Source organism: Aulonocara stuartgranti, assembly GCF_965226115.1.
Source record: "Aulonocara stuartgranti genome assembly, chromosome: 9".
Lineage (NCBI taxonomy): Eukaryota > Metazoa > Chordata > Actinopteri > Cichliformes > Cichlidae > Aulonocara > Aulonocara stuartgranti.
In genome coordinates, this window is record NC_138960.1 from 14,489,650 (window position 1) to 14,516,462 (window position 26,813).

General features: G+C 42.7%; 1 protein-coding gene across 6 annotated transcripts in view; it reads right to left on the minus strand.

The window, feature by feature from the left end:
* LOC309714055 (uncharacterized protein) overlaps positions 1–26,813 on the minus strand; it is a 99,696-nt gene that overhangs the window by 30,159 nt on the left and 42,724 nt on the right. For 3 of the 6 annotated variants that reach the window (XR_014278791.1, XM_082546132.1, XM_082546131.1), the window contains exon 3: positions 26,235–26,534. The exons of 1 other annotated variant lie outside the window; for it this stretch is intronic. Coding sequence is in view for 3 of the 5 variants with exons in the window: in XM_082546132.1 (XP_082402258.1) it covers positions 26,235–26,534 (300 nt within the window). In the remaining 2 variants the exon portion in view is untranslated. Of the gene's footprint in view, positions 1–3,493; positions 3,624–22,461; positions 25,445–25,769; positions 26,535–26,813 lie in introns of those variants that run through there. 2 more of the 6 variants (XM_082546134.1, XM_082546135.1) reach the window with 2 other exon arrangements.

Sequence of the window (26,813 nt, forward strand, 5' to 3'; positions counted from 1 at the left end):
TTGAGGAGAAAAGCATGAATTTCTTTGTATACGAATTATCCATTGTTTAAATGTCCCGGGCAGTCGAAAAGGAGGCAGAGCTGTTGAGAAATGCTATGAGCTAACTGGGCGCTAACCGTATCATTCAAATATATTGAATGTCGCAATGTTGGCAAAGAGAGGAAGTGACGTAAGATTTGCGCATGCGGGGTACCGATCGGGTTTCCGGTACGGATCGGGTAGTGACACGCGTATCGAGGCTTGCTTCATTTATGGAAGGAGCTGAAAATGATGACGTCCGAAGCCTCGCTGCCCGGCTGTACCACGTGACTGGTTCAGGAAGCGGCTCGAACTTTGCCGCGAGCTATGACAGCGATATAAACCCCTCAGACCCCATTCAAAATGTGGGCGTTTGATGGAGAGTTGCGGTTAGTGAGAGTTAGAGACAGTTTAGAGGTTTAGGAGAGTGAGGAGAGAAAGTCAGGAGAGAATGGAGCCAGCTACAAAGAGAAGGATATCCTCCCCTGTGTGGGAACATTTTGAGCTTATATCTCCCAACAAGGTATGTAAATTTCCACAGAAGATGTATTTTCATAATACTGATGGTGCAATAAAAAATATGTTAAGCTGTCTGTACTTTTGTACAAGGTGAAGTGTTTGCTATGTGCCAGGGAGCTGGGATATAACAACAACACCTCATCCATGCTTAGGCACTACAGAGCTTTGCATGAGAATAAGGGGGACACCGATTGTGGAGCAAGACCAGGTGAGCCATCAAATCCAATGATAATATAGCATGCAGTAATGTTACTAAATGATATAACAATATTATACAACTGTTATAAGTTACGTGTGTGATATTTATATTTGTGCTTTGTTTTTATTGTCTTTCCTCAGGAGAACAATCTCAAATAGATGAAGACCTGGTCAGCATGGTGATTGAGGACTCCCAGCCATTTAGCATTGTGGAGGACAAAGGATTCAAAAGATTTGTTAAGTCATTAAATCCTAGCTATGTTCTCCCCACTAAAAAGGTCATAAAAGCAGTGAAGATTTCGTTTCTACAGAGTTAAATGTGAACAGGCAGGACTGAGGCTCAAAGCCTCAGTGTGTAGCTACACTACACACTGCTTCACAGCCACGTCGTACTTTAGAACAAAATGTTTTTACTTTCCTTTAGGCCCTGAAAGTCATGGTGGAGGCCAGGTACCAGGAGATGAAGGAGAAAGCTAAGGCCAGCGTTGAGAAGGCAGCAGCTGTGAGTCTGACATCAGATTTGTGGACCTCCATCAACACAGAGGCCTATCTTGCAGTCACCTGCCATTTTGCTGATGAGTCCAGCACATTAAACACCGTTGTTTTAGGAGTGCAATATTTTCCTAATGCACACACTGCAGAAAACATTGCACAGGTGAAAGGCTCACTCATGGCAGAATGGGCAATTACTGACAAAGTCACATGCCTAGTAACAGATGGGGCTGCCAATATGGGGGCTTGTGCAAGGGAGCTAAGACTTAAACATGCCATATGCATAGCTCACACCCTGAACTTAGTGGTGAAGAAGGCCCTTGACCAGACCCCTGAGCTCTCTGACATCCGAGCCAAGCCCAGGAAGATCATGGGATATTTCAGGAGCAGTACCTCTGCAAAGGTAAGTTCTTAAGTGGCCTATGTCATCTGAGGAATTTGGTATAATTTCAGCGTGTCTGGTTGTCCTAGCACCATTTAACGATGCAACCACTGAGCTCTCTCAGGAAAAAAGGGTGTCTGGGTCAAAGGTCATACCTTTGCTCACTATGCTGGATCATTGCCTCAATGAACAAATGGAAAAACCACCATCCATTGGATCTTCCCTGGCTCAGAAGCTTAGGATGCTATTGAGAGAGAAGCTAGATAAAATACAGACCATGAGCATTATGTTCCTTGCGACACTGCTGGACCCAAGGTTCAGAAAACTCGGGTTTCTCAGCCCTGCAAGAGCTAGCAAAGCAGAAAAAAGACTGAAAGCAGAATGTGCTTCTGTAATGAGGGCCTCCACCACCTCTTCCTCCACACCACCACCACAGCCATCAACGTCACAATCTGTTGAGGCTGTTTCCCACGGTACCATTGTTATTGCATTTTAGTTGCATTTATAGAAACTGAATGTTGGGTTTTCCACTGTATCTATTATTGTATGATCTACTGTACAATATAATGCGCCGTGAGGCGACTGTTGTTATTTGGCACTATAGACATAACATTGAATTGAAAATTGAATTGGTAGTATCTCATAAGACTCTCCTTTTTGTTTAGGTAACAACCTGCGGCGTCGCCTGGATGAGAGTGTCAGGCAGACACAGACACAAAATGTGACAGCAGACGCAAATATTGAGGTCCAACGGTACATGATGGAGCCAAATATTGGAAGGCTGGAGGACCCCCTTAAATACTGGGAGAGACAGAAATATGTCTACCCTCACTTATATAAGTTAACACTGACATACCTGTGTACCCCTGCCTCATCTGTGCCCTGTGAGCGAGTGTTTTCAAAGGCAGGGGAAATATTGTCCAGAAAAAGAAATCGCCTACGACCTGCCACAGTGGAGAAACTGTTGTTTTTAAATAAAAACCAATGATGTGTCCCCTAAACACTAATCACTGTCCTTGCCTCAATGTTACAAAAGCACAACCACTGTCCACACCTCACCTCACAGCATATGATCATTTCCATTTTAGGCATTTCCAAATAATAATTTTCCATACTGCCAGCATAAATATACACAGTATACTGCCATCACTACAATATAGATGTTTTACACACTCCTTTTGTTGTTGACATTTACAGGCTGTGTGCAAAATGCCACACTCTTCAAATTCATGCCAACTAATATTTTTACATCCAGTAGGTGTCCTGCTAGAGCAAATGAAGCTTCAAGAAGCTTCGCGTTGGGGTGAACCAATTGGATGAAAAGCTTCAGTGCTTCATGAGGCTTCATCTGCCCATCACTACTTCTAACTCCGTTAAATGTCATAAATTCCGTTTTTATGGATGCCTGGATGTTAAACTCAATTGTTACACCTGGTAGAGCAGAACGCTGATCATTTTATTAAAGATGAAAGACTTAAGACAGTTTTTCAACTCTCAGTAATGCCACAGTGATCGATTTTATATATGGACCTGCAGCGGAGTTTAGGTCCAGACACGGCTAGTGACGTCAGACTGAAAAACCGGATACTGATGCTCGAGAGCGCGCGTGTGATGCAAGTATGTGTAGAGTGTTGAGCGCGTGATCAGTGTTGAGAAAAACAACTCACGAAACTTGACCTTTCTTTACTCGTGGCTCACTTGCACTTCTAATATATTCGTTTGCACACTTACACACACCCAGCTGTGGTTTCCTGTTTTGCTACACTCTGGAGAGCCTCGTCTTTAACGGTCTCCTCTCACAGAGAGCAACAGAAAACTTCATTCAGAAAACTTCGAAAAACTCGAGATTGACTGAACTCAGTTCAAAGTTACCTTGACACTTACCTTTAGATGTGAGAGGTAGCGATGGTCCGCTTGAAGCTGACGCTCCGGTGCGTGTGTGAAAAAGATCAACACTAGTGATGTGCGAATCACTCAGGACTCGCTCACCCCCTCCCTCGTGGCTCACAGCTTCTTCTTCTTCTTGGTTGGCAACCAATGTTAAGGCGCATTACCGCCCCCTGGCTCACAGCGCAGTGGACATTTAGATGAGAAAATATATATTTGACACACTTAAGGAAAATACTAATAAAATACAAATAAACAAAATAAATGTTTATTAAGCAATTTTGATAAGAAATTGCTTAATTTTAGAAATGTTTTTGCTCTTTGTTCTCTATAAAATAGTTGGGGTTTTTTTGGTTTTTTTTAATCATTCATCTTAGCAGTGGGATTTACATGAAAAGGGAAACAAATTAAGTTTGAGTGAAAATGTAAAATTTTTGCACTCTCTGGTCAACTGACTCAGTGAATCAAATGACTCAACACATCCGATTCACTTTGATGAGTGACTCATTAACACTCGATTCAGTAAAAAGAATCAAATTTAGCATCACTAATCAACACGCTGCTTCAGAAGCACCGTGTGCAGGCTTGATTCGTTTGGCTAGAGTCACGTGTTTAGTGACGTCTGAAGCTTCATTTAGAATGTACTTTTTTTTTTTAAATTGAACTTTATTGAACACACAATAAGTATACAACATACAAACAGATGAAGTTTACGAAAGAACAGAACATGAACATACAAATCAGGGGTAAATAAATTATCATATGAGTACACGAAAAAATCAGCATATATAAATATTGTTCTGTGAGCCTTTTTGTTGGTTGAGTCTGATATTGATTGTATGTACAATTCCATATCCTTATAAAAAGGCAGAAATATGGTGTTTTATTAATAAACTTACATTTATGGATAAAAAATTTAGCTAAAAGTATGAAAAAATTTATTATAAAAAACATTTATCATTCTTCCTGGAGAACTTAAAGAAAAAGAATAGAACATTTTCCCATCATTAAGAAAACTCCCTTAAAATATGGACAATAACAAAACTGTTAAATTCCTTCCAGAATCTCTGTGTAGAGGAACAGTACCAAAAAGGATGTGTCACAGTTTCTGGATGATCCCCACAGAAAGTGCAATTAGTATTTATGTCTCTTTTCAATTTTACATATAGTGACTGGCTGGGTAACATTTATGAAGAATTTTACATGAGATCTCCTTCACCTTGTTTACAATTAGATATTTATGGGCTCATCCAGTCTGTCTTCCAGGTGATATCTGGAACATGTCGGTTCCAGTAAGATATTATATATATGGGAGAGACACGATATCTTCTTGGAATAAACTACGTATTCTCTTATTGCTGTTACCAAGTTCCTGTGAAAAGCAGATTTTTCCCACTGCTGACTCAGCTGGATCAGAGAGAGTGACTGAGGTAGATATTGACCTGTCAGTGTTTTTATATAACATTAAAGTACCTGAGGGTATGGCACCAAGCACCATGGAGAATTCCCAAATGCTGCTTGGAAAATTATATAGTGTAAGGGATTCATTGTAAGTAAGTCGTACTCCCCCTTTATTAACCAGCTGAGCCACCAATAGGATCCCATTTTGGATCCAGGTTTCCAGGAAAAGTGATAATAAAAGAAATAAAATATCTCTGTTGTTATGGTTTTTCCATATAAAATTAAAGAGCATGCGGTCAATGTCTTTACTAATCTTCTTATCCAGATGTAAGGAGAGAGCAGCATATGCCAGTCGGGATATCCCTTCAGCTTTAATAATTAACACTCTACCTTTCAGAGATAAATTCCTTTGCAGCCACTGGTTGAACTTTTTTCATGTTTTTTGTATAATCGGATTGAAGTTTGACGAGCATCTTGACTTTTGGTCTTTGGATATTAACAGTCCTGGGTATGTGACTTCTTGTTTAACAAGATGGCGCCGGTGAGGTCGGCTGCCGTCACGACTGCTCCGACCACCTTTTCTTTGTCTTTGTTTTTTAAGTTAGTTTTCAGCGTTTCTAAATCGGCAAAATCATCACCATTGGATACATTAGGTATGACAGAGACACTCTTGTTTCTATTGGTATAACAATGTACTCACAATTCGAAGTTTTTGACTCCGGATCCAAGCTGGCCGAGTGAGATCTTGAGGGACAACAAAGGACGGCCTCGAGGGAAACGAGCCGGCGTCAGGAACAGGCTGAGAGCTCGTGCACACCGCACACCTCTGCCTAGCATCCTGCTCGCCAACGTCCAGTCACTGGAGAACAAGCTTGATGACCTCGGGGCCAGGATAGAGAGACATTTGGGACTGCAATCTCCTCTGCTTCATCGAGACATGGCTGAAGCCAGCCGGCCAAGTTCTTCTCGGTTCACTGCATGGACAGGACACGGGACTCGGGGAAGTCAAGGGGAGGCGGCGTGTGTTTAATGGTGAACAACAATTGGTGCAACAGTGCAAACGCTGTTCCTCTCACACGCTCCTGCACACCAAATCTGGAACTACTGTCCATCATGTGTCGTACTTTTTATCTACCTCGAGAATTTACATCTGTCATTATAAGTCCCGTTTATATTCCACCACAAGCGGACACGGTCACCGCCTTATGCGAGCTGTATGAGGCATTCACACAGCACCAGACACAACACTGGGATGCTGCGCTTATTGTGATGGGGGACTTTAATAGCGCCAACCTCAAACGCGCAGCGCCGAACTTTTATCAACACATCACCTGCCCCACCAGAGGTGAAATGACACTGGACCACTGCTACACTACGGTCAAGGACGGCTAAAAGGCACAATCCCGCCCTCCGTTTGGCAAATCCGATCACGCCGCCATCTTCCTCATGCCAAAATACAAACAAAGGCTGAAACAGGAAGTTCCGGTTCAGAGGAAGGTCGCGCGCTGGACGGATCAATTGGTGGCCGCGTTACAGGACGCACTCGATGACGCAGACTGGGGCATGTTCAGAAACAGCTCCGACGATGACGTCAACGTGTTTACGGAAGCGGTTGTGGGATTCATCGGGAAACTAGCGGATGATACCGTGGAGACAAAGACTATCACAACGTTTCCCAACCAGAAGCCGTGGGTGGATAAAACCATCCGCGACGCTCTGAGATCCCGCACCGCTGCCTACAACACGGGACTCACGACGGGGGACATGGACCCGTACAAAGCCGCGTCATATAACGTGCGGAAGGCGGTGAAAGAGGCGAAGCAGCGCTACGGGAGGAAACTAGAGTCACAACTCCAACAGAGTGACTCTAGGAGCCTGTGGCAGGGACTAAGGACAATAACGGATTATAAAGCACCAACAACCGGTATGACGAACGCGGCCGTGACTGCAGCTAAGGACTCCAACGATGCTAGTGCTAGCGGCGCTAATAACTGCAGACAGGAAGATACTGCCAGCACCGGAAACGTGCTCGTCATCTCCGAGCATGAAGTAAGGAGAGCCTTCAAGAGAGTGAACACCAGGAAAGCAGCAGGACCAGACGGCATCCCAGGTCGTATCCTAAGAGACTGCGCATACCAGCTAGCTCCTGTGTTCACTGAGATATTCAACATCTCTTTATCTCAGTCGGTGATCCCCACATGCTTCAAAGAGTCCATCGTTGTTCCTGTCCCGAAGAAACCCCACCCTGCTTCTCTCAATGACTATCGCCCTGTAGCCCTCACCTCAGTAGTGATGAAGTGCTTTGAACGCCTGGTCAGAGACTTCATCATTTCTTCACTACCAGACACACTGGACCCACTACAGTTTGCTTACCGTCCAAATCGTTCCACAGACGATGCCATCTCTCATCTCCTCCACACATCACTCACTCACTTGGACACTAGAAGGGGGAATTATGTTAAAATGCTCTTCATAGACTACAGCTCTGCATTTAACACCATAATTCCCTCCACACTCACCACCAAGCTGGAGCATCTGGGACTCAGCTCATCTATGTGTCTGTGGATCTCCAACTTCCTAACTGGCAGACCACAGGCAGTAAGGATGGGCGGACATGTCTCAGCCTCCACCACTCTCAGCACTGGAGCCCCCCAGGGGTGTGTTCTGAGCCCCCTGCTGTACTCTTTGTACACATATGACTGTGTGGCCACTACCAGCTCCACCGCCATCATCAAGTTTGCTGACGACACCGTCGTGGTGGGCCTGATCTCTGATAACAACGAGACGGCCTACCTGAAGGAGATTAGGACTCTGGAGAACTGGTGCCAGAGGAACAACCTCCTTCTAAACGTCAGTAAGACAAAGGAGCTGATAGTGGACTTCAGCACTAAGCAGGAGAGGAACTACCAGACCCCCGTCATCAACGAGTGCCCAGTGGAGAGAGTGGACAGCTTCAAATACCTCGGAGTTCACATCACACAGGACCTGTCATGGTCCTGTCACATCAACACCGTGGTGAAAAAGGCCCGACAGCGTCTCTACCACCTCAGACGCTTGAGAGGCTTCCAACTGCCCTCCAAGGTGCTCGGGAACTTTTACTCCTGCACCATAGAGAGCATCCTGGCGGGAAACATCTTAACCTGGTTCGGGAACAGCACCATGCAGGACAGACGAGCTCTACAGAGGGTTGTGCGGTCAGCTGAGCGCACCATCCGCTCCGAGCTCCCTGACCTGCACTCAATCTACAGCAGGCGGTGCTGGACCAAGGCCAGGAAGATCGTGAAGGACCTCAGCCAACCCAACAACAGACTGTTCTCTCTGCTGAGGTCAGGAAAGTGATTCCGCTCCCTGAAGACCAACACAGAGAGACTGAGGAGGAGCTTCTTCCCGCAGGTGATACGGTCTCTCAATCACACCACCACACAGTACTGACCTACACATGGTTCTTACACACACTGGACATTCTGGACATTGTTTTCACTTCATCACTTAAATCACTTTAAGCATATTTGCACTGCACAAGACACTAAATAATGTGGTTTGCACAACACTGGTCATTATATTCTTCATTTCCAGTTAATACTTGTACAGCTGCTGTTATTGTGTATATGATATTTATATTTCTTCATACATTCTTATATATTTCTATACTGTGTATTGTGTATTTTGTTGTACAGTTAGGCTACGTTCACACTGCAGGCGAAAGCGCATCAAATCCGATTTTTTTGACCCTATGCGACCCATATCGATCATGCTATGACAGTGTGAACGCCACAAATCCGATATTTTCAAATCCGATCTGGGTCACTTTCGTATGTGGTACTGAATCCGATACATATCAGATGTTTTAGAAAGCGACTGCTGTGTGAACGATCAAGTCGCATTAAATCCGTCTTTTACGTCACCGACAAGAGACAGATGCCAATTATCACCTCCAGAAAGGCGCCCGAGAAGACATCGCGAACGCTTCCTGTCCACCCAGTGTAGATGTCAGTGAAACTATTGGGAAGACGACGTGAACATTTTATTTATACTGTATAATCTGCAGATTCTGACAGAAATCTGCATAGCCTTTGAAGCACCGCTCCTCTCTAAAACAGCAATAAGGATCATTATTAGGCCATATGTAAATAACAAAATAACTTAAAGCAAAAATTGGGAAACGTAAAGTCTGAAGTCTTTATATTAATGGCCATCAGTCAAACAATACTGTTTGCTCTGGGTCTAAACAGAGCGCGTTGTGTGTGACGCCTTCTTTTGCGCATGCGGGCCGCTTTGAGCGTTCACACTAGAGCGCGTTTGCGGTCGCATTTTATTTGTAGTGTGAACGAGCAGACAGAAAAATCAGATTTGATCAAAATATCGGAATTGAGCATTAAGACCTGCAGTGTGAATGTAGCCTTATTTTATTTTCAACTTTAATTTATATATTTTATTTTATTCCTTCCTAGTTAAATTTACCCTTTTTAATTTTCATATTTATTTCCTATCTTATTCATGGCCTTTTCTTTTTTTCTTTAGGTCACGAGCAGTTGTCTAAGCATTTCACTGCATATCATACTGTGTATGACTGTGTACGTGACAAATAAAATTTTTATTTGAATTTGAACAGAAATGTTACAGATAGCATTTGCAGTGCAGTCTTTTATTGCTAGTAATTCATATTTTTTTAGATTTAGACATAAACCAGATGCCTCAGAGAAATCACTAATAACACTACGGGCTGGACGGATTTGATTTGCATTCTTCAAGAAGAGTGTGGTGTCATCAGGTAGCTGGCTGATGACAGCAAGCTCCTTATCAGCTATGGTGATTCCTTGTATAACAGGGGTTGTGGATAGGCGTAGCTTTGGGTCACGTGGCGTCGGTAGTAATAGTGATTGCTATATCACCTGTTCACGGCCCGAGGGAAATTTTGTGAATGAGTGGGTGATGGGGGAAGTCGACTTTTGCTGACCGCTCAAGCTCAGAATGTTTTTGATCACTGTTTTTCTACGGATTTTAAGGATTTGATAACAAATAAAGGAGTTTTAACCTGGAACTTTGACTTACGTTTTAAACAGCGGGCGCGTCAACATTATTCCCCTATTCAGCTGCTCGGCGACTCAAAGGCTTGACAGTCGCCAATCAGTCGTCAATATTTGTCAGCAAAATGTGCGACGGCAATGGAGCCTCCTGCAATCAGCACTGAATAAACGCCGACGCGAGCTCACACACCGCCGCCACTACACCCATAAAATCGGCTAGTCTGACAGATAAGGAGAAGACGACGGTGGTATGTAAACGGTGTTTTTGTGCTCCGTGTTGTCTGTTTAAACGCAGTTTGGATTCTGACCATATGAAGATGTTTTTGTGAAACGCCCACCGCTACGTTTGCTGTTGGATTTGGTGTGTGTGTGTGCTTTGATTCGAAGCATCATGTCGAGGTGTGTGACCTGCAGAAGGTTTCATGGAGCTGCAGGCCAGCAGCAGATGGCTGAATTGCCTGAAAGCAGAGTGACCCCTGAGAAACCCCCATTTAGCTTTGTTGGAGTAGACTATTTTGGTCCATTTGAAGTGAAGCGTGGGAGAAGTCTTGTAAAGCGGTATGGTGTTATTTTTACTTGTTTGGTATTTAGAGCAGTACATATTGAGGTTGCCTCATCTCTTGACACTGACTCTTTCATTAACGCCTTACGACGTTTCATCACTAGATGAGGTCAGGTACAAGAACTGCGCTCAGACAACGGGACTAACTTTGTGGGCGCAGAGCGCGAGCTGAGACGAGCTATGGAACAGTGGAATCAGGAAAAGATCTCTGATGCTGTGTCTTTGAAGGGAGTGAAATGGATCTTTAATCCTCCAACTGGATCGCATCATGGCGGAGCATGGGAGCGGTTGATTCGTTCTGTCAGAAAGGTCCTTAATTCCACTCTCCAAACACAGCATTTGGACGAGGAAGGGCTCCAAACTGCTCTTTGTGAAGTGGAGTCAATCCTCAACAGTAGACCCATTACGCTGGAATCCACCGATCCAAATGATTTGGAAGCCTTAACACCAAACCATCTCCTTCTTCTCAACTCCAACCCGTCTTTACCACCTGGCCTGTTCCGGAGGGACGATCTCTACGCACGTAAACGATGGAGGCAAGTTCAATATATATCTGACCGGTTTTGGAAAAGATGGACTAAAGAGTACTTGCCACAACTTCAGCAACACCAGAAATGGGGAAGGATTAAACGCAACTTTGTTCCTGGAGATGTGGTCCTTATAGTGGATGATTCTGCACCTCGTGGTTCCTGGATCATTGGGAGAGTCACCGGAGATGCACCAGATGAAAAGGGGCTTGTGCGTCAGGTCTGGATTAAGACCCCAACCAGCCATGTGTGCAGACCTGTCACAAAGATATGCCTTCTTCAGGAGGCCTCTGACCCATGACGATGACATTTTTGACACAGTGTGACATAACTAACTTTGAATTGACTTTAATGTTATGAGATGTACATCACAGACTGACTATATTTAGGCTAAGTGCTGGTAACCTCTGGCCTATGACTGACTCATGTGCAAACAGAAGAAAAGAAGAGAAGAAATGAGAAAATAACTTTGGTGGACTTTTGAGTATGTTATGTTGTCTCACTGGGTGTCTGTGATGTGATGAAGTGTGTCTGTGATGTGATGAAGTGTGTCTGTGATGTGATGAAGTGTGTGTCGTGAGTTATGGTGTTGGATGTGTAATTATTACTGTAAAAATGAATAATTAGGGGCCGGAATGTTGTGGATAGGCGTAGCTTTGGGTCACGCGGTGTCAGTAATAGTAATAGTGATTGCTATATCACCTGTTCACAGCCCGAGGGAATTTTTGTGAATGAGTGGATGATGGGGGAAGTCAACTTTTGCTGACCGCTCAAGCTTAGAATGTTTTTGATCACTGTTTTTCTACGGATTTTAAGGATTTGATAACAAATAAAGGAGTTTTAACCTGGAACTTTGACTTACGTTTTAAACAGCGGGCGCATCAACATTATTCCCCTATTCAGCTGCTCGGCGACTCAAAGGCTTGACAGTCGCCAAAAACAGGTTTTGATAGCTTTATAGAAAAATGTCAAAATTTTTTCAAAGAGTGGAAAATAAATTGATGTTCAATTGTATCAAAAGCCTTTTAAAAATCCAGGAAGAGAATGAAGCTATTGTCAGATACCAAATCAGAGTAATCAAGTAGATCTAAAACCAGTCTAATGTTATTAGAAATTTGTCTATTTCTCATAAAGCCTGATTGTGTCTCATCGATAATTGTGTCCAAAAACTCTTTAATTCTGTTAGCAAGTACTAAAACCATAATCTCATAGTCATTATTGAGCAGACAGACGGGTCTCCAATTATCAATAAGAAGTAAGTCTTTGTTTGGCTTTGAAATAAGTGTTATGAGACCCTGAGTAAGAGTAGGAGGGAGGGTGTTATTCTCTATACTTTCTATGAAAACCTGCAGTAAGAACGGAGCCAGGAGATTAGTAAATGATTTATAAAACTCTGCAGTTAAACCATCTGTGCCAGGAGATTTGTTGGCCTTAAGTGCAGAAATAGAATTACAAACTTCCTCCACAGTCAGAGGGCTGTCACAGAGACTTCTATCTTCCACAACAATAGTTTTTAGGTTTTTAATATTATTGAGAAACAGTGTTGAGACATCCTCATTATATTTTGAGTTGTACAGTTTAGTATAGAATTTGGCACAAAACTTTGAAATTTCTCTAGGATTGTCAGAGACAGTGCCATTAATATTTAGTTGGTTTTGGATCTGTATTTTTCAAGCCTGAAAAAGCAGAATTTTGTTCGCCCTCCTCCAGCCACCTCTTCCTGGATCTTACAAAAGCACCCCCAGCCTTGTGTCGATATAAACTGACCAATTTATTTTGAAGGTCTAGTAAAGTTAATTTATCTTCCTCTGAGATTTCTTCTGGGGATTTCTGGTAATAACGCACATGGAAAAGATATATATAAATCTTATAAAGTTTGTATCTGTCTTGTGTGAAACTTGTATGAAAAGCATACAATAGTGAAAACAGATACAAGATCCATAGAAAAATTATATAAATGAAACTTGTATGTTTTGGATACTTACAAAAACAATATATGAAAGTGGCCACTTTCATGAGTAAATCATATAAGCCTTATATGATTCACTATATGAAGTAGGCCACATCTTATGCAAGTCTTTTGAATTTGCATGCTTCAAATTTAAAAAGTTCCCAATTGGTACAAAAAGACTTCTCTGTGTTAGCTTTATTCCAATAATGAGCCATTAATTTATTAATCTGCATGTTAACCATTTTATCTTTTAGTAAGGAGTTATTTCACTTCCAATGAGAATTTATAAGGTATATTATCCATTGTGAGCATTTGGATGTTAATGTAAATTGCTCTATGATCAGTGAGGGGGTGGCGAGTATATTAACAGTAATATTATCTCTTGGGTCTGGGTTCTGTTTCCCCCTCTGGGGGCGAGGGTACCTGGACCCGGGGTATAGAGTATGTTTGGGGAGTGTGATTGTGTGTACATGTCCATTTATGTCAGTCCTTACGTTGGGTGAGTGCTGAGTGTTTGTATATGTGTGCAGGAGGGTGGGAACGCATGTTTGTGTCTGTGTGTGCCTGTTTGTCTGTGTCTATATGTCAGGTCGGGTCTTAGAATCCACCTCTCTGGGAACTCCCAGGCCCTCCAAGGCCTATCTCCCCTCACCACACTCCCTGACGGTGACTGATGCCCTCAGGGGTCGGTGCATTGGTAGTTCTTGGTGTCCGGGGCTGGGCACTCAGGTATGTACCGGCTCACTCCCGGTGGCTACCTGGCGGGGCCTGGCGCCTGTTTCTCGGTCAGGCCTCCTCTGGGGTGCGGGGGGCCCTCGGGCCTCCGGCCTCTGGGCCTGCGGCTCGGTTCACTCTGGCACAGCTGGCTGCCGGCAGAGCCGGCGGGCATGCCAGTGCAGCCCCCTCTAGCTTCTGCTCGGTGGCTACTGGGTGACGCCTCGTCTGGGGATCCTCAGCCCTTCCCATGAGGGTGGCACAGATGCCCCTCCGGTGGTCCTCCTTGGGCTCTCGCACTCTGGGGCCTCTGGATGTCTGGGGCCTGGATCTCCTCCATGCCTGCTTCATGCCCTGGGGGACGGGGCTATGGCTCGCTACATCCTCTTGCAGACCATTACATGTGGAAACCATTTGAATACAAGCGCGCTGATCCACACAGGTATGCACACGGGTGTTCACTGCTCTTAGACTTAAATTACACCTTTCTTGGCTGCTACTTCAAAGCACATTATGCGCTGTCTGTCCTGCGTGCTGCACAACAACATTGAATTTTTAGTATTTACTGCTGTTTAAATGGTAAATGGTAAATGGCCTGTATTTATATAGCGCTTTACTAGTCCCTAAGGACCCCAAAGCGCTTTACATATCCAGTCATCCACCCATTCACACACACATTCACACACTGGTGATGGCAAGCTACATTGTAGCCACAGCCACCCTGGGGCGCACTGACAGAGGCGAGGCTGCCGGACACTGGCGCCACCGGGCCCTCTGACCACCACCAGTAGGCAACGGGTGAAGTGTCTTGCCCAACGACACAACGACCAAGACTGTCCAAGCCGGGGCTCGAACCGGCAACCTTCCGATTACAAGGCGAACGCCCAACTCTTGAGCCACGATCGTTTACACTTAGCTAGATTAATGCGATGGTGTTGTGTTTAGTATGTTGCTTTGTTTTTTTTGTTTTTTTTCTTGTTTTCTATTCTTCTCCTCTCAACAGGTGATCCAGGAGATTTTTTTTCTCCCCTTTCTCACTGTCCCTCTCCCCTTCTGTTTTTCTTTTCCTTCCTCTTTCTCTCTCCCTTTCCTATCCCTCACTCATGTCTGTCCCGTCTGTAACATCTGAAAATAAAATAAAATAAATAATAAAAACAAAGGTCGATCAAATGGACCAATACGGCAATGCCACGATGATCCATTTGGCAAAGTAAATCCATTGGGTATCCTTGTTGGTCTTCAGACAACAATTCTGATGGCTAAAGAACCAAATGGGACAGGCAAAAAAACCCAAAAAACCAAAAAACAGTAATATTATCTTTATCAATGCAGTAAGAAACAAGCCAGAAATCAATACATGATTGCCTGGATCCTGTCTTATTGCTCCAGGTAAAAAGTCTATCATCTGGAAATTTTTCTCTCCAAATAATCATGACATAAAATTTTGCCATGAAATTTTTTAAGTTTGCACTGTATGAAGATCTGCTGCCCTGGAGACCATCTATCTACTGCATTATCTAAAGAGATGTTAAAGTCTCCACCAATTAAGAGGATTGAATTTGGGTATTTGGAGAGACAGAAATTAATTCTTTCTTCTAAGGAGTCAAGTAATTTATCATTTTCAGTTTTATTATTGTAACCATATATATTTACTGTAATGAAAGTACTGTTACTGTGTCTAATTATTGAACAAAGGTAGTGATTGTCCTAGGTGTTGGGAAGGTTCCTTTTAAAATGTATTCCATTACAGAATACAGAATACATGCCCCAAAATGTATTCTGTAACGTATTCCGTTGCATTACTCAATGACAGTAACGTATTCTGAATACTTTGGATTACTTAATATATTATCATGCTTTCACAACTACATGAATGTGCTATTGCTGTGATTTATTACTGTTTCTCAAGGTCCGAACCATAGTAAAGGGACCTCTGGCTAATACGTCGGGTTCGTGTCGGGTTCGTGTCGGGTTGGTAGCTGAAAACTAGCTTTACTTTGTTGTCTGGATCAACTTTGCTTGCAAGGGACAGAGAGAGGCGTTGAAAGGCTGCTCCAACGGAACTTATTGTTTCGGAGGAAAACACGAACACGGTGTACAGTTGAGTCTTAATAGCGTACTTACAACTGGGCTCGTCAGGCACTCTTCTTGGCTGCAGTGGTTATTATTATATTTACATGCTTCCAGCTCCCGTTTTTGCTCGATGACAGCTCGTACTTTTCCACTCGCCTTTTTCTCCCTCCCTCGCTCACAGACACATAACGAGTATGGCAGTCCATTCTCCCTGCAGCACGGACTACACTGCCCATGATGCTACATTCTTCAGAGCAGTAGCATTCTGTCTATTAGCTTAGCACAACAACAACAACAAAAAGGCGCTCTCTCACCCAGGAAACATGCAGAGAGAGCGTCACCCTGTAACCATGGCAACCGTAACGCTGCCGCCTGGAACAACAGAACGTAGCTGTCAAACAAAACCCAAACAGTCCTGACCTGCGACAATATGAAACAGGAAAGTAATCCATTTATTTCAACAAAGTAACTGTATTCTAAATACCACCTTTTTAAACTGTAACTGTAACGGAATACAGTTACTCATATTTTGTATTTTAAATACGTATAGGCGGTACATGTATTCCATTACTCCCCAACAATGATTGTCCTGCAGCTAGGGGATGTTTTGGCTGCTTTCCATACAGCATCCCTGTAGACGTGGGAGGTGAACTGCACAATGATGCCTCTGGGTCTGGTGCTATTTTGGCGCTTGGCTCCAAGTCGGTGTCGATGGCATCAGGCAGCCTGTGATTTTGTTCTGCCAGAACAGATCGGCATATCTCTATCACCTTTCCCCTTACGCCCTCTTTCTCAGTCTCCTTGACTCCATGTAGTCTGAGATTCCAACTCCTGGAATATCTTTCCAGCTCAGATATTCTCTGATGGCCGTTGTCCACCCGGCCTTCCTCTTTAGTGACTTTTTTTTTCCAGGTCGCGAACTTTCCCCTTCATGTCTTTCATTTCCGCGCACACGAGACCAATCGTCTTTTTGAGACCCTCAATCTTTATCGTATTATCTCTCACCATGCTCTCGATGTTATCAGACCTGGTGTTTATTAGTGCCGATAAACTGGAAATTATCTGGTTTACATCAACTGGGTCAGAGCTGCGTTCGTACATCACCTTCTTCAGAGCTGGTGATTTAAGAGGTTAAGAGGGAGAGGTGGGAACTCATTCATTTCCTCTTTGGCTAACGTGAGTGTTACTGCAGTAGCTGCGTAGTTATGGCGGCTATCCATTAGCACGTTGCTGGGCGTAGCATTCTCCTTGTTAGCATTCTCAGGCGTTGTCTTAGACTTGGAACTGTCCAGACCCCTTTTGCTTCTTTCTGATTTGGCATTTTTCTGCTTCTTTCCTTATGATTGTTGTATCTTCCCTTGTTTAGTGAATTGTTAGTGTTAGCAGCATAAATTTGAGGTTTTACCATTGCTCACAAATTTTCTGTGCAGAAATCGGTAGAGAGCATCTATTCACTCCACCATCTGGCACAACGCCCATTTAGAACGTACCTGATTCAGTGGTTTATAAGCAGCTAACGGCATTACTTTTTTCAGTAACGAGTAATATAACTAATTACTATTTCTATCGTTACAACGCCGTTACCGTTACTAACAAGAAAATGCGGTGCGGTCACGTTACTGTTTTTCAACAAACAGACGGTTGAAGCTGTGTTCATCTTACTGCATCTGATATCTGTGATTCCTGTGGTGGTGAAAGAGAGAAGGTGACATGAAAGGAAAAAGAAGAAGCACCATTAGACAGATATACACAGTGTCTTTTTATTACCTATATTATAATCCTCACACTTTTGCTAGAAAGTCACTGTTGGTTTAACTCTGGTTATAATGTAAGTACAACTGATATATTTGTTGCACTGTCTGCTGTCTTCTTGACCAGATTACCTATAAAAAATACATTTATAATGTCAACAAGATTGTTTTTGAACTGGATAAATAAAGGATATATAAAAGTCACTGCCAACAACTGATTGCAGCTTCTACCTTGTTACAGGAATGTTGCTGGTGGCTCAAAGTGACTTGATATCATTAATGAGGAATACATTTGACACATGTTTCACGTATTATAGACCAACAAGTTATTTATAACAGGTTAAATACAAGCAATCAGTTTAGGGCAAAAACCGGAAATCAGTTCTTGGTAGACGATCATTTTATGGCGCAACATCGGTCATTCTTACGCATCAGAATCAGAATCGTGTTTATTGGCCAAGTATATGCGCAGACACATACAGGGAATTTGGTTCCGGCAGATGGAGGCTCTCAAGCACAGCAATGTAAATCACACACACACACACACACACACACACACACACACACGTGTCTATATGCACACACATTACACATACATACACATACATACACAAAGCTGTGTAAACCAACTATAAATAACTAATCTAAACTTATATACATAAAATACAGAAATGAAATGAGGTGGAATGAATACTACAGAATGTACATAAGGTGCAGTTGCAGTCTGGCAGTGGGAGCAGTGTGACAGGTCAACCGTTAAGAAGGGAGATGGCGAGGGGAAAGAAACTGTTCCTGTGTCGGGTGGTCCTGGTCTGCAGGCTTCTGTACCGTCTGCCAGAGGGCAGCAGATCAAAAAATCTGTGTCCAGGGTGTGAGGGGTCTGTGATGATTTTCCCTGCCTGTTTTCTGGTTCTTGAGAGGTACAGATCCTGGACGGAGGGCAGGGGGGCGCCGATGATCCTTTCTCCTGCCCGTACATGTACTGTATCATATAAAATATATAAACTAAATATCTTTGAAACGTATAGAATCTAATCTTTTGTTTGATTGTTTTTTTACATAGCACTTTATCCGACTGTTGTCTGCTCCAGAGTTACAAGTATTATACTAATAATATAGCATTTAACCATCTCCTTGTCATGGTCCTGAGTCTGCCGACTCAGTGTTTTGTGTTTCTTTATGCTTTTGTTTATTCTGAGTATGTATTGTGTTATGATTTGCCATTTGTTAGGTTTCTGTTCTGTTCCGATCTCTCCCAGGTGTGTTGCCCTCCTGTCTCTCATTCCTAATTACCTGGTGTGTGTATTTATACTGAGTGTCTGCCTGTGCTCCTCGTCCCGTTGTCTGTGTTTCTCCGTGAGTCTTCTGTGCTACTCAACATCTGCTCTGTATTTTTCCATGTCTCTCTGCCCAGCATTCTTCATCTGCCCCCTCTGTACATCTCCCGCTGTCCTTGTGTTTTTCAGGTTTGTTTGTTAGTTTTTCCCAGTTTAGGGTTATGTTCAGTTCTGCCCCCACCTTTGTTATTTTCGCTGTAAATAAATCTCCATTCGCATCTCCACTGCCATCTGCATCTTGGGTCCACCACATGACTGCTGCCCCAGCCGTGACACTCCTGCTTGCATATATCTGAAAACATCTTAGTGGTGTGGCAGCCACGATTGAGCCAGCCCTGCAAACCCTGTGGATGGACGATGCAGTGGACAGTGGGAGGAAGCATCCTAAAGCTCTCTTTGCAGACTGTGTGATTCTCCACTCGCACACCAGAAAAGACAAACCGCAGGTCTCAGTTGCAGCACCCCATCCATGTCTGATCTTGCTCAGGCAGATTCAGCAACACTGTCAGAGATTTCCTGTAATCTATTACAGTTGTTCAAAAACGGTCCAGGAACAGGTTGATCCTGTGTGAACAACTGTAAATATTGTTTTTCCATCTTTACATACTGTGTATTTGAAATATTCTTATTTAATTGTTATTGTTATTTACTTTATTGCTATCAAATAAATATCCATGTAATATTCTTCCAAGTTAGCGTTACGTTCATACATGTTAAAAATGCCTGTAAATCAAATTGAATTCAGTGACAATTACTTTGTTTGAATCAATTTATTAATAACATAAAACCTTTTAACTAATGCAACACATATAACAATGTAACAAATATATTCAAATAAATAAATTTCTCAATACATAACTCATTTGGGAACTAATCTTTCTAGAAGTGAAAACAGTCTGTCCATCCTCTCCCTGCTCTCCTCTCCTCAGCCTCGTTTAGTACCAGGCCACAGGAGTTAAGGCTTCAGTATGAAATTTATGTATTTCAGGCTTTTTATCATTAACTCGGTTTCCCCGGGTCTTTTCCCGTGTTGTAGTCGTTACCATAGCGACCAGAGAGCATTAAGCGGCAGAGAGGAGGATTTTACTCTCAATGTTGGCGCATTTTCAGGAGGACGCTGCTAATAAAGTTACACAATTAAACAGTGTGTTTACGTTTATTATTATAATTACAAAATACCACAGTTTTTGTCTTGGTTGGATCATTTTATGTGGTTGTATTTATCCGCGATACCTTAAAGGCCGGTCCGTGTCCGACATAAACCGGTCTGTGGCGCACAAAAGGTTGGGGACCGCTGCTGTACAGCATGAGGGTTAATAGGACCGTACTCATATGAATATGATGTGTAAATTGATTTATTCTTCTTGATTCATTCTCAATCATCCAGGAAAGTAAATCTCCAAAAAGTTGATTCTGTTCATCTGGACGTAGCGTTTTGTGGGAGAAATGTTTCGTCACTCATCCAAGTGACTTCTTCAGTCTCAGCTGACTGCAGGTTTCCCCAATCTTATAAACAGAAACCAGCCCACTGAAGGAAAAATGGGCTGGGAGGTTCCTTAATCTTAATTATGCAAATTCTCATGACCATTGATCAACCACTGACCAAAACCCACTGATCAATGAATACTGATCAATGTCCATGAGTACCATTCACAGAGAGTTGGGGAATGGCTGCAATCACAGCATTGTAAGATGGCGAAAGATGTACCCTTAGGCCCCCTCCTCGATTCAGAGATGGTCTTTCCCTGTTCACGTAAATGGCCTCCTTGACTCCGCCCTCAAACCAGCATTCCTCCCTGTCCAGGATGTGTACATCCTCATCATTGAAAGAGTGTCCACTGGCCTGTAGGTGTAAATAGACTGCAGAGTCCTGGCCTGACGAGGCCGCTCTTCTGTGTTGTGCCATCTGCTTCGCCAGAGGTTGTTTAATTTCCCCGATGTATAAATCCTGGCAATCCTCCTGGCACTTAACAGCGTACACTATGTTACTCTGTGTCGAGGGACCCGATCCTTAGGGTGGACCAATTTTTGGCACAGCGTCTTTTGAGGTTTAAAAGCCACAGAGACCCGGTGTTTAGAAATATGCGTCTCAACTGCTCTATACTCCTGCCACATATGGGATCACTACAGGCTTTCGCTTAGGCAGCGGTTGTCCTTCTCTCCTGGATCGGCCGGAGCTTTCTTTAGGTGCCTTTCCAGCTTTGACAAAAGTGCAGCTGGGATAACCACATTTACTCAGGGCCTTCCTGATGTGCTGTTCATCTGCCTCCCTGGCCGCTGTGTCAGTGGGGATGGTGTTCGCTCTGTGTTGTAGCGTCCTGATGACACCCAGTTTGTGCTCCAGTGGATGATGAGAGTCAAACCTTAGATACTGATCCATATGTGTAGGTTTACGATACACGTCAGCTTTTAGATGTCCCCCATTACTGATGGAAATCTCACAGTCTAAGAAGGCTAACCTGCCACTTTTCATATCCTCCCTGGTGAATTTGATGTGTCGGTCCACCAAGTAAATGTGATCTGTGAATTGTGGTACGTCCTGAGAGTTGATTTAAATCATGGTTTACTGTTTGGTCTTTGTTCGCCACAACATATCACCAATTCGAATATAATTTGATATATGAAATATTGAATAATGAATAATGAATGATGCTCATAGTCAGTAAAAGGTAAACTGGGTGCATTTTTTGGACAGAGATTCACTTTTAAAGTGTATGTATAATATAATACAGACATACATGAAAAAAAATACACTCCAAAAATAGAAGAGTGTACAAAATATTATTACAAAAATTTGAAAAATTGAGACACCATGGCCTATGGTACAATGTATACAATGTATTAAAAGATCTTTACTGCAGATACTACTATGGCCCTGCAGATTTTTTCTTTTCTTTTAACCTATGTCGCCTCACCTTGAGGTTGGTAAACCTGTCTATCACATTTTGGTGGTCAAGTCTCTCAAGCATCTCTTTCTCAGATGACATCACAGCCAGGTGCTGGAGTCTGCTTTGACCCATGGTCCTTCTCAGCCAGGTATGGAGCTGACGCAAGAGACTAAATGACCTCTCACAGCTACAGCTGCTAACTGGGTTTGTTAGGGCAACCTGAATAACAGTTTTCAGTGTGGGGAAGATCGGATTATCCAGAAGACTGTACAATGTTAACATATCTGGAATGACACCAGCCTCACTCTTGAGCTTCAAAAAGTTTTTGGCAAAGTTTTTTCCTCTGACTGAATTTCAATATAGTAATGCAGTGCCAGGGCTGACAACCCAGTTTGTTTTGCAGATTCTGTATAACAGCTTTAATATAGGGAGAACACAACTTCCAGATTGTAAAATTAGTTTTTTTTTTTCTTTTTCTGTTTTGCCTGTTAGTATTCCCCGTCTGTTTTCTTACCTGGTTCTTCCTGACCTTGTACTTTCTCCTCAGGTTCCCCTCTTTCCTCTCTCCCTCTTTGGACTGACAGTCATACACAAATAGATTGTATTCAATCAGATAAAAAAAAAAAAAAAATACTATTAAGAGTACTAAGAAAAACGTCCTCTCTCAATGTACTTTCAACCAAAAGACAAATAACCAAACCACATGTACGTACATCTAAGAAAGGATATAAATATTGAAACACTGATCCAACATTATCCTTTATTAAGGGATAATTTGACCTTACACCTTTACCTAAATGTAGCTTCTTTTTTTGAATAAACTTCCTCATATCCATTATGAACCAGGCTGTCTCTCTGCACGCACGCACACGCGCACGCACGCACGCGCACACACACAAAACAGGAGTTATAAGGTTAATGGGAATCCAGTCAGTTAGCTAGTTAGTACCTTGGGTTAAATATCAGCACATGCAATATGACAAAATAACCAGTTTCTCTCATTACATTTCAAACAGGACAGTGGTACAGCAGCAGGCTACGGACAATGTTACGTTTTAGATTTTAAACAGGCTATAAATTTTAATACAGAGCAGGATGGATTGTAGGGTAGCAACACAGATGTAAAACAATGTATTAGTTTTTTAAGCCGTTCACCGAGTCCACGTCAAGATGCCATTCATTTAAGAGTTTATTAATTTTTGGAATTTAAATTGTGCTAACTTCAATGCAGTACCATTAAAAATAAAACATATTAGAACTCATTTTTGTTGGACACAAGAACAACTTAAGCATATTTTTCAGGAGCTGAACTAGGGCTTACAAGTTTGTTGTGCGTGTTGTAAATCCAGAGCAAAGATATCCTCTAAATCAGCGTAGCACATGTGCAGCTGCTGGGATTCACTTAAGCATTCGGCTCGTTGCTGTTGCAGATTTTTCTCTCGCTGTTCTGGCTCACAGCGCTGCAAGCACAAAAATAAATATCCCCAAAGGTGTGAAAGGGAGCTAATTAGTAAGAGTATTGTTACTCTCCCCAGGAGTAGTCCAGCAGTAGAAATCAGTCCAATAAGAAGGTGTGTAACATCTAGCAGGGTGACAGAAAAACCCAGGGTAACTTCCAAGGACCTCAACGTCTCTCTCACATTGCGTTTTTTAAACATGTTTCCATTTGTCACTTCAGTCTTTACTCTGAAATACAGGAAGAGAAATCATGGCTGAAACAACTTCTCATGAAACCAGGGGTGTGGTCCAACAGTCAGTTTTGGTGAGGAAGGTTCCTAACTGAGAGAAGTGACCCAGAAGTATCTGTGTAGCAGCCACAATGAATCAAGATCATGAGCTTTATTAACTGATCAAAGTCTCTTCTTTTATCTTCTGTATTATTCAGTTTGCATTGGTAATGCCCATTATTGTAATGCTTTTTTAAGATAAGCAAAACTTTCTTTTACTTTGGGTTAGCTGGGATAAGTGATGGATGGAGGGAATTTTACTTCAGTCACAGAAATCCTAAACAGGAAGGAGGAGCAGAGTTACAGTGGATCACTATCCAGCAGGGAAACAAGATTTATTTCAATTTCTTGGCCATGAGTGAGATTTACTAAGTGGGCAAATTAGTGAGATGATACCGTTCCAGAGTGATCTATTAATAGTGCACCAATTTACATTCAGAGATGCATGCAGCCAGTTCATTTCAGCATTAACCGGCTTTCTACCAACAGCAGCACATGGAGACACTGAATCTGCTAAACTAATTAAAACATTGTAAGTTCAGGTCTTCAGTTTACGTTTCTTTGTGAAAACAGCACAGCAAAGGAGACTCTGTGACGTTTTGATATAAGGGATAAATCTTCTGACCGAACCTGCTGGGACTGTGTGAGGTCCTGAGGCTAAGAGTAAGGATTTATCCACAGGAGAGCTGCGTTCTTACAAACCATCCCACTGTGTAAACCTGACATCTGTGGAACAGCTGAGCTGTATGATGTGTACAAGGACACAAAACATTATTTACCATCAGATCCCGAGCCCTCCATGTGTTAATCAAGAAACTGCTGCTGTGCTACATCCATAAATAATGAATAAATTAGGAGCTGAAGCTAAAAGGACAGTTTATTTGTACCATCTTCATGTCAACACATTCAAGAACATCACAGATGAAAGAAACATTAAAAACTTCCACACTACACAAAGCAAGAAAAATAGTTTCTTCCTTTCTGTAGAAAAAACAGAAACATCAAACACCTCCAAGACTCTCTTTGAAAGAACTAAAAACCTTTATTCTCATGGTCCAATCATGAGTGAACTCCCCGATGAAGCCTTGTGTGCTAAAACATGTCAGAGTTTAAAGGTTAAACATGAGTTTCCAAAACGTTTTGCTGGAGAACAATGAACTATTTGACTGAGTTTCAATTATTTACAGACGAGCAAAACCAGGACAGAGAAAAAAGGACAAAACTGACTCAGTAAAACGACAGAAAATAAGATCCCATGTAAATCTGTATTATGTAGAAGTTCAGCCCAGCAACCAGTTCAGTTCAACACAAGTTTAAATGATTCTATCTGAACTCTGTGGAGCCTGATCTCAAGCTTTTTGAGTCTGACACTGAAACCAGAGGATCTTTCTGTCTCTTCAGATTCACTGTGATCCAGTGATGGGAGTGATTTCAGCCCTGAGTGATCACGCTGATGTTTGCACAGAGCAGATAATTTAGTGAATGTTTTGGCACATTGGTAACAGTGAAACAGTTTATTAGTAACGTGGGATCGTTTGTGTGTGGAGTATGAACTGAGATTCCTGAAGCTCTTGTCACACTGGTCACAGCTGTAGTTTCCTTCCATGTGTGTACGTTCATGATTGTTACGATTACCTGAATCTGAGAAGCTTCTGTCACAGTGTCTGCACTTGTATGGTTTCTCTCCTGTGTGGACTCGTTTGTGTCTTTTAAGCTTACATGCAGTGGTGAAGGATGACCCACACTGATCACAGAGGTGCTTTTTAACCCCACTGTGAATCAGTTCATGTGTTTTTAATCCACCTGATGTGGTGAAGCTTCTCCCACATTCTTTGCAGTATTTCAGTTTGTCTCCAGTGTGTCTACGTTGATGTGTTTTTAGGTCAGCTTGGCAACTGAAAGTTTTTCCACAGAGGTCACAACGAAAGTCTTTCCCACCACCACAGTGATGACAGGGTTGAGAACTGGATCCATCTGTGTGGCTCTGCTTCTAAACAAAGACACAAAGACAGTGTAAGTCAGTCCTTCAACATTTTTATCCTGAACGTCGCCTGAAATAAAGAGCATCTCTGCAGACGTCCAATTACATTTGACTGTTTCAGTTAACACACTCAGTTTACTGGGCTGCAATAACTACAATACTACCACCATAATACTACAGTAATACTAAAATCATAACTGACATGAAAATCTGAATAATCACTCAGAGCTGCTTTTCCATGCAGTAGAATTGCTAACATGCTAACACAGTTTAATGAGCAGAGTTGTTCCAAACAGTCAGGCTAAAATGACAAGATAACAATATAAATACATACCTCACAGCAACTGCACTTGTTGAGTCTCTTTCTGGTGTGGATCTGTTGGTGTAGTCTCAGGTAATGTGGAGCTTTAAAAGTCTTCTCACACAGGTCACATTTATAAGGTCGTCCCTCAGTGTGGATAAACATGTGTCGTTTTAACTGTGTGTCTGTAGCAAAGTATTTGCCACACTGTTCACAGCAGTACACATCATGTCTGGTGTGAATGCGTAGGTGTCTATTTAGGAACCCTCTCTGGCTGAAAGTTTTTCCACAGATGTCACAGCTGTATGCCTTAATTCCAGAGTGGGTAACTAGATGACTCTGTAAGTTGCTACTGCAATTAAAAGCTCTGCCACACTGATCACAGCTGTACGCTTTAACTCCACTGTGGATGAGTTGGTGTCTTTTTAGGTAACGCTTCAAGGAAAAAGACTTTCCACACAAGTCACAGCTGAACGGTCTCTCTCCAGTGTGGATGACCTGATGCTGTTTTAGATGACCCTTCCTAGCAAACTCCTTCCCACACTCGTCACAGCTGTATGCCTTAATTCCAGAGTGGGTAAGTAGATGATTCTGTAAGTTCCAACTGTGAGTAAAAGCTCTGCCACACTGATCACAGCTGAACGGTCTCTCTCCAGTGTGGATGACCTGATGCTGTTTTAGATGACCCTTCAAAGTAAAATCCTTCCCACACTCGTCACAGGTGTGTTTTTTCTCTCCCTTTCTTCTGTGAGGTTTGTCGGCCTCCTGAGAGCGCTGACTTCTCGCTCCATGTTGGTCCTGCAGTGACAGAGATACAAACAGAGGCAGTGAGTGAAATGCAGTCGTGGAACAAACTCAACCTTCAAACTCCCTCCATTAACACTAGTTTTAAACCTGAAGGTGGAGTGTGGCACCAAACACCTTAAAGGTCTCTTATCCCCACCTGCTGGTAGTTCTAACACATTACATCCAACCTGCTGTTAAAAATAATTCATGACTGTTCAAACACTAAAATCATGCCCATCCCTCGTGATTGTACACACACACACACACACACACACACACACACACACACAC